At 50.8% G+C, this 20,202-nt stretch overlaps 1 protein-coding gene across 1 annotated transcript in view; it reads left to right on the forward strand.

Moving 5' to 3' along the window:
• Nucleotides 1–19,542, forward strand: part of LOC134910874 (nodal homolog 2-A-like) — a 32,074-nt gene extending 12,532 nt beyond the window's left edge. Inside the window, exon 4 of the mRNA XM_063919259.1 lies at nt 18,633–19,542. Within this exon, the coding sequence (XP_063775329.1) occupies nt 18,633–19,542 (910 nt within the window). The remainder of the gene's footprint in view (nt 1–18,632) is intronic.
• Nucleotides 19,543–20,202: the final 660 nt, after the last annotated feature.

Below are 20,202 nucleotides of genomic sequence, written 5' to 3' on the forward strand. Positions count from 1 at the left end.
CTTTTTACCTTTACCGGTAGTACCATCATTTGTTTCTTTATTGTCTGATGTACTCCATTCCATCTGGTTAGGATCAGATGTTGCAAAGGTCTTGAGTGGAATTGTGCATATTCCACCACGTCGAATGTCGACACCATCAACCCCATCACTCGCATAGCCGTGTGAACGGATATTGTTTGACTGTGCAATAATTCCTGAGTCATCAACTGCACCTTGGATATTTTTCCCACAGGTAGAATTATCCTCTGCAGACCTGAATCCAATACAGCTCCTAAGTGACGGAACTAGAGATGACTTTGCCCAATTTACGAGCCATCCATGTTTTTGGAGACAAGTTATTGTCTGTTGGAGATGGCTCAAGAGCAATTCCTGGGACTGTGCCAGGATTAAAAGATCATTGAGGTATGGAAAAATTCTTATCCCCTGCTTGCGGAGATAAGCTGCTATAACCACCATAATCTTGGTGAATACTCTGGGGGCTGTAGCCAACCCAAAGGGTATGGCTTGGAACTGAAAATGTTGCTGGAGGATAGCGAACCTGAGATAACACTGATGGGACAATGCTATCGGCACATACAGGTAAGCATCTTGTATATCCAGAGATACCATGTAATCCCCTGGTTCCATGGCCAAAATTATGGAACGTAATGTTTCCATATGGAACCTCGGTACCCAAATGTATTTGTTTAACATTTTGAGATTGAGAATCGGTCAAAACGACCCATTTGATTTCTGGACCAAAAATAGGTTGGAGTAAAACCCCTTCCCCCGTTGTTCCGGAGGTACTGGGACGATTACTCCTGACTGAAGCAATTTGTGAACTGCTTCTTGCAGTGCACTGGCCCTCGTCTCTATGCGAGACGGGCTGGTACAAAAAAACCTTCGAGGAGGCCGTTTTTTAAATGGGAAAACAAACCAGAGATACCACTTCTTGCACCCAAGCGTCTGTTGTCGACCGCTGCCATATGTGTGCAAACTGAAGAAGACGGCCCCCTACCTTGGAATCCCCTAAGTGGAGGCCCGCACCCTCAGGCTGATGGTTTCTGTTCTGGTTTGGAAGCTGGCCCTCTAGTGGCCCACTGCTTCCTCGTTTTACCAGACTTATTGTACTGGGTTTTCTTAGGTTCATTCTTACCTTTTGTTTTACCATGCCACCATAAACATCTTAGTGATATTTGGTGGACCCCTTTCTTTGAAAGTAAAGCATTCATAACCATAACCAGAAATAACGACACTGAGACTTGAATTTTGGCAGAAAATTGCTAGCTATTTATTTGTCCCTAACCATTAGGAAACCTGTAATAAAGAGATTAATTTAATATGCCGCTCCAGCTGGCATATGGTGGCGGCCCAAAAGAACGGCTCACTTAATCTAAATTAAACTTAAATAACTCAACCCTATAAATTTACTAAAACTTACCATAAACCGGTAATAGGTGACAACTCAACCCCCACAGTGACTACCCACCGCTCCTGGGTGCCCTGCCGCTGCCTTCCCGGACGGGTGGTCAAGCGGCCATAAGTCGATGGAGGTGAGTGCACCTAAACCACAACCAACTGTAAAACACTACAGTTTTCTCTACAATACGAAACTGCCGTTCTTTTCCGCCAATAAATAGCCAACGAAAACAGCCAACAACTTAGAGCCAAAGCACCACGTGCCACAATTTCAACTACCAGGGCGGGAGGGTGGGAAACCAGATCACCAAGAGACTTAAAATGGCTTCACCTTCCCTATATATATCAAGCCCTCCCCTTAAAGAAGGCTGTACTTTCCTCACAGCTAGGTCCACCCCTCCCCAGATGTTTAACTCTTTCCTCTCCTATGCAGTCAATACTCTCTTCTAAACATCTTAGTGATATTTGGTGGACCCCTTTCTTTGAAAGTAAAGCATTCATAACCATAACCAGAAATAACGACACTGAGACTTGAATTTTGGCAGAAAATTGCTAGCTATTTATTTGTCCCTAACCATTAGGAAACCTGTAATAAAGAGATTAATTTAATATGCCGCTCCAGCTGGCATATGGTGGCGGCCCAAAAGAACGGCTCACTTAATCTAAATTAAACTTAAATAACTCAACCCTATAAATTTACTAAAACTTACCATAAACCGGTAATAGGTGACAACTCAACCCCCACAGTGACTACCCACCGCTCCTGGGTGCCCTGCCGCTGCCTTCCCGGACGGGTGGTCAAGCGGCCATAAGTCGATGGAGGTGAGTGCACCTAAACCACAACCAACTGTAAAACACTACAGTTTTCTCTACAATACGAAACTGCCGTTCTTTTCCGCCAACAGCGAAAGACTCATCCCCACAGTCTTTCGCACCGCCACCATAAACCTACCCTAACTCCTGCAAAGCGAAACCTAGATCCTCCAGAAAAAACATCATCCCCTCATCGGATAGATGTACTCCATCGCGCCGGAAAAGGTGGCTGTCTCTGAACCGTATCCTCGGGTGGCGAACCACCCTCCCACCGTGGGACAGCACCCACTTTGCCACCGCTCCGTTCACCTTTTTCCGGGCCTCATCAATCTGGCGACCATCCGCCACACCCCTCCAACACAACCTTGGCACCATCATGGAAAAAACCAACACACAATTGGTCCATTGCGCGGTCACACTTGCCAGATCCTGTATCATGGCCCACCGCAGCTCCAAGGATGTCCTCTTCCCCAAGTCGTTGCCACCTAGATGGACAACCAAAACCTTAGGGACTCCATGCTTGCTGGCCTGACTCACTAACCTACTCCTCAGCTCACCCCACATCATCCCGCGCCAGCCAAGCCATCTGACACCCTGTATTCCAAACAATGCCTGAGACCCTTCTGAGGCCACAAACCTGGCCGCCCAGTAAATGTAAGAGTGGCCAACCACCCAAATGGTCAAATTGTCTTCAAACCATCCTGAAGGGAAAAAGAGGGGTAGAATTGATTACTAAGAGGCTTATTCATTGTTTATACTGAAGGATCTGCCAAAAAAGAAAACTTTAGGACTCGCTATTGCAGCAGTCACGGCCTAGCCGACTGCACCGTGTTTCGTTGCCAATTTAGAAGTGCAATTAAAGACACAAAGGGGGAAGATCAAATAAAATTAAACAAAATAAAAACAGGGTGGGGGGGGGGGTATAAAATGGGAAACACATGTAATAACTCAGCTGGAGATGAAACGTAAAGACCTGCTGAGGGACTCTGATTAGACCAAATTAGCCGAATTATGGATTAGAATTCAGTCCGTCAAGTCAGGCAAAAAATCGCAAATAACTCCAGACCCCCGCTGCCGGCTCCTGCCAGCAACGGCGAGTAGCTAATCCCTGAGTAGGAGAAAAAAAGGGGGTAACACCAACAGACGCACAACACCATAAATTCACAGAACTGTAACAACATAATACATTGCAATCTACACAAAGCACCAAGCGCAAACCGACCTCTCATGTGACGGGGCGAATATATCGTCTATAACTTGATGATTTCCATCGCCCCACCGCCTGTATTTCCGTTCTGGAGTAACCCGCCGCAGCAGCCGACGTCGCTGCGCCTATGCGAAAGGAGTGGGTACCGAAAGCAGTGGGTGGGAGGCCCAGGCCCGCCAAACAGCGACTCAGCATCCATCGAAACTGGTATTTCGTGACTGGCAGCCCATCATAATGCAACAGCCAAGACCCCTCCTTAACGGGTCGCACCCCCACGTATTGCATTGCCAGCCTCACCGGGCAAACGCTCTCCTCCAGCGCTGTAACCATTGTAACCCAGCGCCCTCTCCCCACTTGATCCGTTTTGGAGCGTCGTAACCTGCACAGCAAGGACCTCTCACCCACTACCACGTCCTCGACCAGCATACGCGAATCTGCTCTCTTGGAAGGCGCTACCAACTCAGAAACTTGAAAGGCTCCGTGGAAAGCCATTGAGAACGCCAAACTAAACAAAAGCGTCTCAAACCTGGACGACGCAACTCGCCCTATCGCCTTGATTACGGCCGGCAACAACGCCGCATCGATGGGCCGCCTCCTATCTGGTGGCGACGGCGCAACTCGCGCCCACCCTTTCATTGCCTTCCGCAGAACTTCGCTTTTTGTTACGTCAGGGACGCCTCGCAGCTTGCAGAAAAACGAAATGCCTGCCAAATACCGAGAAACCACTGCTCGTGACCTACCGGAGACGTAGAGCTGCCACATAAAAGAAAGCATCAGCCGATGCCTGCTCTTACCTTGATGCTGACGCCCCCGGACAAACTCCTCCCATTCACTCCAAGCTTGTCCGTACGCCTTGAGCGTGGCCGGCGCGATTGACCGCAACGCTAAACCCTCCAGTCCGGTCCGATCACCTGCCAAACATAACCGGGACAGTGAAAACCTTGTTCTTCGGCCTCAGGTGCCAAACCCCAAAATCTCTCCCACTGTCCACGCGACAACGCGTCTGCGATTTCGTTTTCCAACCCGGGCACACGTGCTGCGCCCGGAACCATAGGTTCCTGCGCAAGCAAGTCAAAAGCAATTGCCCAAGAACCCGTAGTACAACCAGCGATTTCGCCCTTTGGTTATTAATCGCATGCACCACGCCCAGATTATCGCACCTGAACACTATGCTGCGGTTAGCCAACCGATCGCCCAAACTTCCAGCGCTACCATAATGGGAAAAAGCTCCAGCAGCACCAGATCCCTTGTAAGACCTTCGCTATGCCAATTCGCCGGCCAAGATGCCGCACACCACGATCCCTCCAGAAAACAGCCGAATCCAGAGGAACCTGCAGCATCGGTAAAAAGCTGCAAACTCTCGCTGTCAACGGCTGGCGCTTGCCATATGCTCACCCCGTTGAAATCCTCCAGGAATGAAGCCCAGACGGCCAAATCCCTTTTTAACTCAGAGGACAATCGAACGAAATGATGCGGCCTGGCACACCCCGCTGTAGCCCTTTCGAGCTTCCGGCAGAAAACCCTGCCCATCGGTATCACCCGACAAGCAAAGTTCAGCATGCCCAGCAAGGACTGAGCTTGCCGCAGCGTGACTTTACGCGAGCCGTTGAAACGGCAAATAATTTCGCGGAGCTTTGACACCTTGTCCTGGGGTAGGCGACATTCTCCCGCCACGGTGTCAATTTCAATCCCCAAAAATGATAGACAGGAGGCCGGACCCTCCGTTTTATCCCTGGCTACCGGAACACCGAAGTGGTAAAAAAAGGCTCGTGTGCTAAACAGCAAGTCGCCGCATCTTGTGCCAGTAGCCGGCCCCGCGCAAAGGAAATCATCGAGGTAATGTGCAACCCCGTGACCGCCTGACGCAGACTCCACGCACCAATGAAGAAAAGTGTTAAAGCGCTCGAAAAACGAGCATGAAACGGAACATCCCATCGGCAGACATTTGTCGATGAAATACTCCGCCCCAATCCGGAAACCCATAAAACGAAATGAGTCCGGATGCAATGGCAGCAATCTAAAAGCTGACTCAACATCAATCTTAGCCATGAGGGCCCCGCTCCCGTAGCTGCGGACCATCCCTAGCGCCTCGTCAAACGACTGATACACCACCGAGCAATGAGCCGGTGGTATTGCGTCGTTGACCGATGCCCCTGGCGGGTAAGAAAGATGCTGAATGAGCCGGAAGGCGCCCGGAGTCTTCTTTGGTACCACCCCCACCGGGGAGATGACCAAGTCATCCACCGGGGGTGACCTAAACGGCCCCTCCATCCTGCCCAACCTGACCTCCTTATCCACTTTTTCCCGTAACACAGTCGGCAAGGCTCGGGCGGATTGAAGGTTCCTGTGCGCACGCACGAACACTTCGCTTGCAACAGGCAAGCGAAAACCGAACTTAAAACCGTCTAACAAAAACTTTGCATCCCTTTTATTAGGATAAAGACCCAACCATTTACCCATAGTTTCCAACTTAACTGGCGTTGGTGCTCTGCTGAGCGGTCCCGCTCGCGGCCTGCTTAGGGTAGGGTTGTTTCCCCCGATTGCCCTGTCGTCCCCCTTTGAAACAAGAGGAGGCTGGGTGGGTTCCACCGCACTGCTGGCAAGAGTGGCGAAAACGGCACTGTTTGCCAAATGAACATGCTCCGCTGTTAAAAGCGAAGCATTTTCCCCGAGGGGCAGACCGCCCGCCCGTGCGAACGGCCAATCCGCCTGTCTTGGCAAATCCCCCGTCCGCGCCCGTTCCCTGCGCTGACGACCCCCCGCGGCGCCCCCCCGTTCCCTGTTTCTGGGTCTCATCCTCCCGCTGGGATGCCCGGGTCACTTTGAGCCAGACCTCCACGTCTTTGAACCCAAAGTCCATGACCCGTAACCCGGCCTGCTTCTCCCGAAACTCTTGGTCATAACGCCGCCATTCCGAACCCGAGGATGTGCGCTGCATGTCGTGCACGAGATGAAGGTACCGGATGATATTCATGTGCTCTTCCGGCCAAATAGCAAGCCGCAAACACCCAAAATCCGGCCAGCCAGTTATCAAACGACCTGAAAGCTTCTGCCCCCATGCCCTTCGTAGCGGCCGCCGCCTTGTAATCCTTCTTCATGGCCTTAGTCAAACCAAATAAGTCCACAAAGTCACCCCTACGTATCTTTTTGCGGCAGCTATCTCGCAGGCCCCGCATAACTGCGGTGTACTCACAGCGCACTACCCCCGGCAGATCTCGCCTCTTCTTAGCCCTACGCTCCTCTTCACTAATTCGCCTGCGCCGCTTACGCCTCTTCTGTTGCTTAGCCGCTCTTTTGGCAAGTTTCTCGGCCTCCTTCCTTGCCCTAGCAGTACTATCAGCTTCGGACGCTTGCGACGCCAAAGAGGAGGATGAGAAGGAGGACGAAGAGCTACGCGAACTCGAGCTCGCGGTGGAATTTGAAAAAGACTGCACCAACTCACCGGATGCCGTCGACCTCTCCGACTCAGATTGTTCGTCGTCTTCATTCCAATCCTCGTCCACCGCGAAGTCTGCCGAGTCCCTTTCACCTTGGTCCTCTGTGGAAGACAAAACAAAAGAGGGCCCGGCCCGCGCATGCGGCGCACGCCGGGCACCCCGTGTGGAATGCGCAGGGCCCGAGCCTCCCTGCCGCTCGCGCTCTGACCCTAGCTCCAGCTCCGCCGCGGCAGCCCCCAGCTCTCGGCAGGCTCTTGCCACTCGCTGCGCCGCTGATGACCTGACCTTGTCTGACCCCCTGCGCCCCGCAGCTTGGCCGGAATCCGCCGTTGCCCCGGGGGAGGCCACTGCAGCTAATGGCCCAAGAGCCTGCACCACCGTGGCCAGCGCCGACGCTATGGCCCCAGGAGGATCCCATGCGGCACGACCCCCGGAAACGCCGCCCAAAGGACGACCGGTCCTTGGTTGGGCGCGAGCCCGCGCCCCCTGACCGCCCGACGCGCCCCGGGGGTCCCGCCCCTCATGTTCCAACCCGAAGGCAAGAGCCCCCCGGCCGGCCCAGTGGCTCTCCCTCTCCGATCCTTCCCCTTCCCTATCCAGGGAAGGAGAAGAATCCCCTGATCCTGGGGAGGACCTGCTGACGCGCACAGCTGCCCGGGCCGCGGCCCTGCGGCCGCTGACCCATTCCCTGTCACCCCTCCTGCCGCGGGCCCCGCCGCGTCCTGCAACGGTGACAGGGACCTGCTGCCCCCCCGCGCGTGCTCCCCCGCGTGTCACCTGACCAGCGGAGGGTGCACCCGGATGATGTTGGCGGCCACCCCTTGTTGGTCCTGCTGTGTCCCCTTCATTTATATTTCTAAACATGCTCCCAGCGCTGCCTCCCTGAGGCACACGCTGCACCCCCCTCAACCTGCCTCTCCCCCTGCCGAACTCCGGCATCCGGGGAGAAGAAGAGGTTACTGCGTCTACTGCTGGCGCCGCTGCGCGCGCGCGCACGTGCGCGGCAAGCGGCGCCCGGAGCGAGCGTGGGCGCGCGCGCACCTCGAGCGCGCGCCCCACGTCCACCCGCCAACTGCCTCCCGGCCTGCTCCTCTTGCTCGGCCGCCGCGCGAGGCTCCTGACTAGTCCCCGCGCGGCGACCGCCAGCTCCCTGAAACCTCCTCACCCCCCGCCCGGCCCGAACAGCCGACCGCGGCGGGGAAGGAGAGACTGCCTCTGCTGCACACTGGCGGCGCGCACGCGGGCGCCCGCCATGAACCCGGGCTCGGCGGCTCCCGGCGGGGACGGCCGCCGCCCGCCGACACTCGAGCGGCCTGCAGGGACCCCTGGTCCCCCACGCCGCCCTCGTCTGGCCGGAGTGTCCGACTCGGCACCCGGCGGCGAGTCCGCCCGGGCCCCGCCATCGCTGCCTGTGGGGGCATCTGATGAGGCCCTAGGGGACGGAGCCCCGTCCCCCCCACCGCCCGCCGCCGCCTCAGGGCCCGCTCGGCCGTCCGACCCACGGAACCGAGCCGGGGCCCTTAGCATGCGCTGGGGGCGAGCGGACATATCAGCAGCCTTTTAATCAAAAACAGTAAGGGACACCCTGGGCTACTGGAGAGGAGAGTACAAATAGAGGGGACAGTCTATCTCGGTGACACAGCAGGAATACCTAATAAACAAATTTCTGCTGGCACTGCAGCACTCACCAAACCAGATCACCAAGAGACTTAAAATGGCTTCACCTTCCCTATATATATCAAGCCCTCCCCTTAAAGAAGGCTGTACTTTCCTCACAGCTAGGTCCACCCCTCCCCAGATGTTTAACTCTTTCCTCTCCTATGCAGTCAATACTCTCTTCAAATGGCCTAAAACCTGAACCCCTAAGTTTAGGACTATAACTGGCAGGAAATTTAACCTTCTTGGATTCAGCTTCTGACTCCAGAATCTCTGTCAATTCCTTACCAAAAAGAATGTTCTCAACAAAAGGCAAAGCTTCCAGAACCTTTTTGGATTCGGAATCAGCTTTCCATGTACGTAGCCAAATTGCTCTGCGAGCGGCTACCGTTAAGGCTGAAGCTTTGGAAGCAATCGTACCCATATCCATTGCTGCTTCTTCTAGAAATAGTGCAGCCTGTACCAGGGGTGTATCTACCCATTGGCCAGGATGGCACTCGCCAGGGGCGCCAGCCGATGAGGGGGCGCCGCCCGGCAGTGCCACCCTCGACCAATGAGTGGAATCACTTAGTAGTGGCAGTGCCTGGGCTGGTGGTTCGCACAGCAGCCAAGAGCTGGCACCGGTGTTCGGCACCACAATGCACCACAGTGAAGAAACTCAAAATAAACTACTAGAATGCTATTCTTAACATATCACTACATCACCAGGTAGTGTGCAGAGATACCTTTACACTGCCATTAATATTTGATATACCCCCTGACTGCAGGTAACATCGCTGGGCAGCGCCCCTCCTTGGCAAGGCACTGCTGATTTCTCCACAGTGCGACAAGGATTACTGTGTGGGCATGATGTGTATGGGGCACTATGGTGTAACATAATGTGTATAAGGGGTACTACTGTGTAATGTAGTTTGAATTGGGGGTACTATTGTGTGGTCATGCCCCTTTCCCACAAGATCATGCACCTTTTTTGCCTATGCACCGTCCCTATTTCAAATATGGGGGGCACCAGTCCCTTACTTTGCCAGGGGCGCCCGGACCCCTAGATACACCTCCTCCTGTATCATATGGGCTATATGAGACTCCTGCTCCCTAGTAGGTGCAAAAAGACCATTCTCCTATTCTTCAGCCCATTCAACTACCGCTTTTGCCATCCAGGCCGAGGCCATAGCCGGCCTTATGACTGTCCCTGACAGGGAAAAAATGTTTTTCAAAAAACCATCCACTCTCCTGTCTGTGACATCATTTAATGATGTTGAAGGCAAGGGTAAAACGGATTTTCGCACCAGTCGAATGACGTGCGTATCTACTTTAGGAGGCACTTCTCTTTTTAAACAGTCCCCATTTGGAAAAGGGTAGTATGAATCCCATTTCCTTGGGATTTTATATTTCTTATTGGGCGTAGCCCAAGGTTCCTCCATAATTTCCGTCAGTTCCTCTTAGAGATGAGCGGGTTCGGTTTCTCTGAATCCGAACCCGCACGAACTTCATGTTTTTTTCACGGGTCCGAGCAGACTCGGATCCTCCCGCCTTGCTCGGTTAACCCGAGCGCGCCCGAACGTCATCATGACGCTGTCGGATTCTCGCGAGACTCGGATTCTATATAAGGAGCCGTGCGTCGCCGCCATTTTCACACGTGCATTGAGATTGATAGGGAGAGGACGTGGCTGGCGTCCTCTCCATTTAGATTAGGGTTGAGAGAGAGAGAGAGAGATTGACCTGAGGCTGTGATACTGTAGAAGAGAGTGCAGAGTTTAGTGACTGACGACCACAGTGACCACCAGACAGTGCAGTTGTTTGTTTTATTTAATATATCCGTTCTCTGCCTGAAAAAAACGATACACACAGTGACTCAGTCACATACCATATCTGTGTGCACTGCTCAGCCCAGTGTGCTGCATCAATGTATATATATATCTGACTGTGCTCAGCTCACACAGCTTATAATTGTGGGGGAGACTGGGGAGCACTGCAGTGCCAGTTATAGGTTATAGCAGGAGCCAGGAGTACATAATATTATATTAAAATTAAACAGTGCACACTTTTGCTGCAGGAGTGCCACTGCCAGTGTGACTAGTGACCAGTGACCTGACCACCAGTATATATAATATTAGTAGTATACTATCTCTTTATCAACCAGTCTATATTAGCAGCAGACACAGTACAGTGCGGTAGTTCACGGCTGTGGCTACCTCTGTGTCGGCACTCGGCAGCCCGTCCATAATTGTATATACCACCTAACCGTGGTTTTTTTTTCTTTCTTTATAGTCATACTAGTTACGAGTATACTATCTCTTTATCAACCAGTCTATATTAGCAGCAGACACAGTACAGTGCGGTAGTTCACGGCTGTGGCTACCTCTGTGTCGGCACTCGGCAGCCCGTCCATAATTGTATATACCACCTAACCGTGGTTTTTTTTTCTTTCTTTATACATACATACTAGTTACGAGTATACTATCTCTTTATCAACCAGTCTATATTAGCAGCAGACACAGTACAGTGCGGTAGTTCACGGCTGTGGCTACCTCTGTGTCGGCACTCGGCAGCCCGTCCATAATTGTATATACCACCTAACCGTGGTTTTTTTTTCTTTCTTTATACATACATACTAGTTACGAGTATACTATCTCTTTATCAACCAGTCTATATATTAGCAGCAGACACAGTACAGTGCGGTAGTTCACGGCTGTGGCTACCTCTGTGTCGGCAATCGGCAGCCCGTCCATAATTGTATATACCACCTAACCGTGGTTTTTTTTTCTTTCTTTATACATACATACTAGTTACGAGTATACTATCTCTTTATCAACCAGTCTATATATTAGCAGCAGACACAGTACAGTGCGGTAGTTCACGGCTGTGGCTACCTCTGTGTCGGCACTCGGCAGCCCGTCCATAATTGTATATACCACCTAACCGTGGTTTTTTTTTCTTTCTTTATACATACATACTAGTTACGAGTATACTATCTCTTTATCAACCAGTCTATATATTAGCAGCAGACACAGTACAGTGCGGTAGTTCACGGCTGTGGCTACCTCTGTGTCGGCACTCGGCAGCCCGTCCATAATTGTATACTAGTATCCAATCCATCCATCTCCATTGTTTACCTGAGGTGCCTTTTAGTTGTGCCTATTAAAATATGGAGAACAAAAATGTTGAGGTTCCAAAATTAGGGAAAGATCAAGATCCACTTCCACCTCGTGCTGAAGCTGCTGCCACTAGTCATGGCCGAGACGATGAAATGCCAGCAACGTCGTCTGCCAAGGCCGATGCCCAATGTCATAGTACAGAGCATGTCAAATCCAAAACACCAAATATCAGTAAAAAAAGGACTCCAAAACCTAAAATAAAATTGTCGGAGGAGAAGCGTAAACTTGCCAATATGCCATTTACCACACGGAGTGGCAAGGAACGGCTGAGGCCCTGGCCTATGTTCATGGCTAGTGGTTCAGCTTCACATGAGGATGGAAGCACTCAGCCTCTCGCTAGAAAAATGAAAAGACTAAAGCTGGCAAAAGCAGTAGCACCGCAAAGAACTGTGCGTTCTTCGAAATCCCAAATCCACAAGGAGAGTCCGACTCCAATTGTGTCGGTTGCGATGCCTGACCTTCCCAACACTGGACGTGAAGAGCATGCGCCTTCCACCATTTGCACGCCCCCTGCAAGTGATGGAAGGAGCACCCGCAGTCCAGTTCCTGATAGTCAGATTGAAGATGTCAGTGTTGAAGTACACCAGGATGAGGAGGATATGGGTGTTGCTGGCGCTGGGGAGGAAATTGACCAGGAGGATTCTGATGGTGAGGTGGTTTGTTTAAGTCAGGCACCCGGGGAGACACCTGTTGTCCGTGGTAGGAATATGGCCGTTGACATGCCTGGTGAAAATACCAAAAAAATCAGCTCTTCGGTGTGGAAGTATTTCACCAGAAATGCGGACAACAGGTGTCAAGCCGTGTGTTCCCTTTGTCAAGCTGTAATAAGTAGGGGTAAGGACGTTAACCACCTCGGAACATCCTCCCTTATACGTCACCTGCAGCGCATTCATAATAAGTCAGTGACAAGTTCAAAAACTTTGGGTGACAGCGGAAGCAGTCCACTGACCAGTAAATCCCTTCCTCTTGTAACCAAGCTCACGCAAACCACCCCACCAACTCCCTCAGTGTCAATTTCCTCCTTCCCCAGGAATGCCAATAGTCCTAGATGGGCCCGGTGTTTGTGTCGGCCACTAGGGTCGCTTATCTTACTCACACAGCTACCTCATTGCGCCTCTTTTTTTCTTTGCGTCATGTGCTGTTTGGGGAGGGTTTTTTGGAAGGGACATCCTGCGTGACACTGCAGTGACACTTCTAGATGGGCCCGGTGTTTGTGTCGGCCACTAGGGTCGCTAATCTTACTCACACAGCTACCTCATTGCGCCTCTTTTTTTCTTTGCGTCATGTGCTGTTTGGGGATGGTTTTTTGGAAGGGCCATCCTGCGTGACACTGCAGTGCCACTCCTAGATGGGCCCGGTGTTTGTGTCGGCCACTAGGGTCGCTTATCTTACTCACACAGCGACCTCGGTGCAAATTTTAGGACTAAAAATAATATTGTGAGGTGTGAGGTATTCAGAATAGACTGAAAATGAGTGGAAATTATGGTTTTTGAGGTTAATAATACTTTGGGATCAAAATGACCGCCAAATTCTATGATTTAAGCTGTTTTTTAGGTTTTTTGGAAAAAAACACCCGAATCCAAAACACACCCGAATCCGACAAAAAAAATTCGGTGAGGTTTTGCCAAAACGCGGTCGAACCCAAAACACGGCCGCGGAACCGAACCCAAAACCAAAACACAAAACCCGAAAAATTTCCGGCGCTCATCTCTAGTTCCTCTGACCCTGGAAATTCTACCCTCACTGTTCTGGGATGTTTAAACACAGGTGCTTTAGTTTTTACTACTGGCTCAACTGAATCTTCAAGAGACAGAATAGCCTTCATTGCTCCAATTAACTCAGCTATATCTTCCGAGCTGAAGCCCTCTATTTGCTCTTTATAAGGTGAAGTAGAGTATATGGAGTTACTGTATTTGTGTGTAATAAATTACCCATGTTAACTGTACTGGTTACTGGTTGATTCAGTTCAGGAGTTGTAATCAGTTAGCAATGGATACACCTTCCAATGCAGGTAACGCTGACCCGTCCAGAGGTACCCAGTAACACTCCACCAACAGGGTATTTAGACTCTGCAGGTTTGGTTGCTAAATGCTGAGAGTAACAACACTTGCTACAGTAACTATGTTCCAGCATCCAGCCACAGCTCGATCTACACTAATTCACAAGAAGGTAACCAAACATGAATTAATAAAAAGGAAAGCACATCCTCTTCTACCTCTGTCATATCCGAGCAGGGACAGAAAGACACTGGGTGACAGGAGGTAGACATAGGGCTGTAGAATGGTAGTAGTCTGGCCCTTCATGCATAATGCATTAATGGATCCTCACACAAATTACACCGCTGTAATACATAAGAGGGGCTGATTCTGAGTGAGGAGCAAAGAATAAAAGCTAGTCACTGAATCTGTAAAATACACTGTAATGCAATGCAAGAATAGTAAATACATGTATCATTTTGCATGTAGCCCACAAATGCAAATTACAATGTAGATGCGAGTTAGGCCACACCCCTCTCACATGATACATCTGCCCCACCTGCAGTGCATGACAGTTTTACCAATGTGCAGTTACTTGCTCTTTTGTGCTTTGCTCCAAATTCAGAATCCGCCCCAGATTGTTCAGCAGAATAACATATCCACACAACAAAATATTATTTGTTATGGGAATGATTACCTATTTATCAATGCAATAATGTGCTTATGTGATGCTTTAATAAAGTCTCCAAAAATGTAATGGATTTAGCATACAGTACGTATACAAAAATTCTCAGATTTGGGGGAGGGACACTGCTTATCTTAGGGATGTTCTATAGTTGCCCATAAGTATGCAAAAATGGGATACATAAGATACCCCAGCAGACAGGATGCCGGCTGTCACTATACCGACAGCGGCATCCCATCTGGTGGGATCCCGGCAGTAAGGCCCCTCACGGGCTTGCTATGCTTGCCACAGGTTCTGTTCCCACTCGGTTGGTGACGTTGACACACCGAGTGGGAATACCAGGCAGCTGTCAGGATTCCGCTTGTCGGAAACATGTTGGCTGTAGAGATTCAGGTGGTTTGTTCTCCCGGTTTCCCCAGTAAAGAAATATAAAGGCCTAGTGGATTATACTGTAGTCAATGAAGACCAAATAAGGATCCCATGGAGCTAATGGAGAAACCTTTGGAGGCAACTCCTGCAAAAATGTCTGCAGTTATGTCAAATATCTAGCCTCATAATAACATTCACTGACTGGAGTGAGATCTTTTTAACAGATAAGGCCTAAAGCCACTGCCCAGGCCCTCTTGTGTGATGGCTGTACATTTCCCTTTCTATGGAATTATCAGTCCAAGTGCCACAACCCTCAGTTCATAGCAACTGGACCACCCAGATGTCCCCTCTTAATAATAGGGGATATGAGGAAACATTGCTAATGGGAGAAACATAAAAGTGTACAGCTTACACAGAATAGCTGAGACATCCACTATAGGCACCTTTACTGTTAGAGAAATGCTCTTCCCAAAGTTCCCCACATCCTAGTCTGTCCAGCTAATAGCTCTGGAATAATACTGCTTCTAGTGCTAGTGGGTGGCACTTTAGTGATGGCTGTCTGCCTGGTTTAGGCAGCTGAACGCTTTAGTGAGAGAAAGAAATGCAAGGCGCTGAAAAGCGCCTTTCTCTATGGGGGTAATTCTGAGTTGATCGTAGCAGGAACTTTGTTAGCAGTTGGCCAAAACCATGGAGGTCATTCCGAGTCGTTCGCTCGGAAAATTTCTTCGCATCGCAGCGTTTTTCCGCTTAGTGCGCATGCGCAATGTCCGCACTGCGACTGCGCCAAGTAAATTTGCTATGAAGTTTGGATTTTTACTCACGGCTTTTTCTTCGCTCAGGCGATCGTAGTGTGATTGACAGGAAATGGGTGTTACTGGGCGGAAACAGGCCGTTTTATGGGCGTGTGGGGAAAAACGCTACCGTTTCCGGAAAAAACGCGGGAGTGGCTGGAGAAACGGAGGAGTGTCTGGGCGAACGCTGGGTGTGTTTGTGACGTCAACCAGGAACGATAAGCACTGAACTGATCGCAGATGCCGAGTAAGTCTGAAGCTACTCTGAAACTGCTACGAGATGTGTAATCGCAATATTGCGAATCTTTCGTTCGCAATTTTAAGAAGCTAAGATTCACTCCCAGTAGGCGGCGGCTTAGCGTGTGCAATACTGCTAAAATCGCCTTGCGAGCGAACAACTCGGAATGAGGGCCCATGTGCACTGCAGGGGAGGCAGATATAACATGTGCAGAGAGAGTTAGATTTGGGTGGGTTATTTTGTTTCTGTGCAGTGTAAATACTGGCTGCTTTATTTCTCTAACGTCCTAGAGGATGTTGGGACTCCGTAAGGACCATGGGGTATAGACGGGCTCCGCAGGAGACATGGGCACTTCAAGAAAGACTTTGACTCTGGGTGTGCACTGGCTCCTCCCTCTATGCCCCTCCTCCAGACCTCAGTTTGAGACTGTGCCCAGAGGAGGATGGGTGCACTGCAGGGAGCTCTCCTGAGTCTCCTGCTAAGAAAGTATCTTTGTTAGGTTTTTTATTTTCAGGGAGCACTGCTGGCAACAGACTCCCTGCATCGAGGGACTGAGGAGAGAGGAGCAGACCTACTTAAATGATAGGCTCTGCTCCTTAGGCTACTGGACACCATTAGCTCCAGAGGGATTGGAACACAGGTTCGTCCTGGGCGTTCATCCCGGAGCCGCGCCGCCACCGTCCTTCCTCACAGAGCCGGAAAAAAGAAGAAAGAAGGCTTCAAAGGCGGCAGAAGACTTTGTGAGCTTCACTGAGGTAACGCACAGCACTGCAGCTGTGCGCCATTGCTCCCACACACCTCACATACTCCGGTCACTGTAAGGATGCAGGGCGCAGGGGGGGCGCCCTGGGCAGCAATATAAACCTCTCCTATGGCAAAATGAACTATATACATGTACAGGTGGGCACTGTACATGTATATTAAAGAGCCCCCGCCATGTTTTACATATTTTGAGCAGGACAGAAGCCCGCCGCCGAGGGGGCGGGGCTTCTCCCTCAGCACTCACCAGCGCCATTTTTTCTCCACAGCACCACTGAGAGGAAGCTCCCCGGACTCTCCCCTGCTTGACACACGGTGAAAGAGGGTTTTAAAGTAGAGGGGAGGCACATAATTGGCGCACATATATACTATAACAGCGCTACTGGGTAAACATTCTGTGTTTTTTCCTGGGTCATATAGCGCTGGGGTGTGTGCTGGCATACTCTCTCTCTGTCTCTCCAAAGGGCCTAAAAGGGGAACCTGTCTTCAGAAAAGAGATTCCCTGTGTGTGTGGAGTGTGTCGGTACGCGTGTGTCGACATGTTTGACGATGAAGGCTCACCTAAGGAGGAGGGGGAGTGCATGATTGTCAGGTCGCGTCGGCAACGCAGACACCGGACTGGATGGATATGTGGAATGTCTTGAATGCTAATGTAAATTTATTACATAAGAGATTAGACAAAGCTGAGGCTAGGGAACAGTCAGGTAGTCAGACCGTGCCTGTCCCAGTGGCACCGGGACCTTCCGGGTCTCAAAAGCGCACATTATCCCAGATCACTGACACAGATACCGACACGGATTCAGATTCCAGTGTCGACTATGAGGATGCAAAGTTACAGCCAAAAGTGGCTAAGGGTATTCGTTACATGATTATTGCTATTAAAGAGGTTTTGCATATCACGGAGGAACCCCCTGTCCCTGACACGAGGGTACACATGTATAAAGAGAAAAAACCTGAGGTCACCTTTCCGTCCTCATATGAGCTAAGCGAATTGTGCGAAAAGGCTTGGGAATCTCCAGACAGGAGATTACAAGTTTCCAAGAGGATTCTTATGGCGTATCCCTTCCCACAAAAGGACAGGATACGATGGGAATCTTCGCCTAAAGTAGACAAGGCGTTGACACGCTTATCAAAGAAGGTAGCACTGGGGCGTGGCTTGGCTGGAGAAGAGAGCAGACGTGTCTCTGCTGCTCTCCTCGCTCCAGTGTTCTTTACTTTAATAATTCAGGGCACTCACCCCCTGGATTTTCTTTCTGGGGGCTCCCTGTCCCTCCCTGTGGGTCCCCTGTGCCCTGTGGTGTGTGCTGCGGAGCCGGGGAGCGGTTTTCACCGCTCTTGCAGGTGCGGCCTCCACACAGGCGGAAGCCGGGGACTCGTGTACTCCCGGCGCCCGCGTCTTGAGCTCCACGGTGGGAGCGCGGCGCCGGGGAGTGGCGCGGACCCCGCATATAAGCTCCGGACCACTCGGGAGGCCCCCCAGACCTCCAGAGCGGACACCCCCCATGGTAGAGGATCGGAGGGACGCAGGGCAGCGGGAGACGGAGGTGGAACGGACGGCCAGTGAGACTCGGCGGCCATCTTTAACTCCTCTGGTGTGCTGGCATTGAGGTAGCAGGGTGCATTTGCGGCTGTGGGGGTCTCTGGGTTTGGGATTATTCAAGCTTGGTGGCCCTCTTGCATTGTCCCCTCCCTTCTCCTGCCCTGGGGCCCCTGTAGCGGGATTGGTGCATTTATCTTCTTAAGTGGAGAAACAGACTTTTTTAATGCATCTGCCCCATCTAGTGGCCTCTTGATGCAATAGCACACATATCTTTCTCAGTGTGCTAGATATACAATACACGTTGCTCTACAGACTGCATCGTACCGCAGATTCCCAGGTTCCCACAGAGTCGATCGGCCGCGATGCTCACATGGATGAATAATATTATTATGTTCTGATGGCTATGAGAAGGCTCAGCCCACGCCCGAATGCTCTTATGACATGATATGACAGCTCGACAACTCTGTGGACCCTACCTAGATTGACGCTCCAGACGCCTCCTGCTTCCGGTTCCTCTACCTTTGTCATCCAGCGTAGCTATGCCTCCCAAGAAATATAAGGCTGCTAAATCTGTTTCCCAAGTGGCGTTCTTTAAACCTTCCCCCCAGGCCGCTAAAGTTAAAGGACGCACGGGGTGGCGGCTCTAAACCTACTGCTCTTGTGTCCTCGCTGCTTAGAGATACGCCCGTCCCGGCCTCTGCTCACACCAGCTCCATAGCCGACAGTGAAGCGCTTACAGTGGGTGCTATGAAGCAGCTCCTAACGCAATTTAAGGATGAAGTTGCGGCAGAATTTAGAGCGACTATGAGGGAATGCCAGCGATCTATTGACGAGATCGGAGGTCGCACCGATCCCTTAGAAACGAAAATGGGTGAAGTGGTGTCGTCGCACAACGACCTAATCTCTTCACACGAACTGCTCCAAACTGAGGTCACGGCACTTAGAGACAAACTCTCGGATATTGAAGACAGATCGAGGCGTAACAACTTAAAGCTACGAGGTGTTCCGGGAACCGTCGCTAACAGCGCTTTAAGTGACTTTGCAGTTTACCTCTTTAGCAAACTACTTCCTTCGAACCGCCCCGCGGACTTCTTAATTGATATTATCCATAGGCTTCCAAAAGCCAGGAATGCCCCTGATGGTGTCCCCCAGGATGTCCTTATGAGGCTACACTATTACCATGTGAAGGAGGCAATCCTGAAAGCTGCCCGACCTTCGGATGCTGCGTCAGAGGCGTTAGGCTCACTTCAAATTTTCGGAGACCTGTCCCCTGCTACTTTGGCGAAACGGCGCTCTCTTTACCCCATCACATCAGTGCTACGGAAAGAGAACATTCTATACAGATGGGGATTTCCTACGAAGTTGCTCATCTCCCGAGAGGGGTCCACAGTCGTTATAACGAACGTCGAGGAGGGTAAAAAGATCCTAGCATCATGGAACTCTGCAAGTTCTCCTACACACACCTCTCCCGACCGAGGCCTTCAGCGGGACTGGGCCTCATCGGCTGCAGAACTTTGAGTGTTGTTTGATTTTCTGCACTTGCTTTGTTTGCATGTTTCCTAATTAGTTTGTCATGTCGTATACTACTATGTTGCATCAACTCCATGGCGATTATCTGAGGAGGTTGTTTATGTGAATTGTGAGTGCTTCTAGAATGTTTTTCAGTGTTGCCTCCTCACCGATATTTCATTGTTTACGGTCTGTCTCTGCTACCCCGACTGCCACCCACAACTCCGTGTTGGCTGGGAATTCTACTTAAGTTTCATTCGCTTCCGGTGGCGGTCGGGGGCCCAGAGATGGGGTGACAAGAGACCACATTTAGTTTAACTTAAGTTCGGGTGTGGGCGGATTGCCACTACCCCCCACCGTTTAACTCTGAGTCGCCATGGTTAGGCGTCCAAAAGTGCTCCTGAGAGGGGTTAATGTTCTGTTTACTCTCTCTGTTTTTTCTTTCTGTATTCTTCTTCTCTTTTGTCCTTTCTTTCCCTTTCCTCGCTTTTTGTCCGGGTATGTTACACACACTGTTTACTTGCCAGTTGGTTGTTGATAGAAACGCATTCCCCGACAGTTTTACATTATGGTTAACATTGTCACTATAAATGCAAAAGGGCTTAATTCCCCGCACAAGAGGAGATTAGCGCTTAATTATTTTCATAAGCTTAAAGCTCAAATCATAGC

Source organism: Pseudophryne corroboree, chromosome 4 (genome assembly GCF_028390025.1).
Source record: "Pseudophryne corroboree isolate aPseCor3 chromosome 4, aPseCor3.hap2, whole genome shotgun sequence".
In the NCBI taxonomy this organism is placed as follows: Eukaryota; Metazoa; Chordata; class Amphibia; order Anura; family Myobatrachidae; genus Pseudophryne; species Pseudophryne corroboree.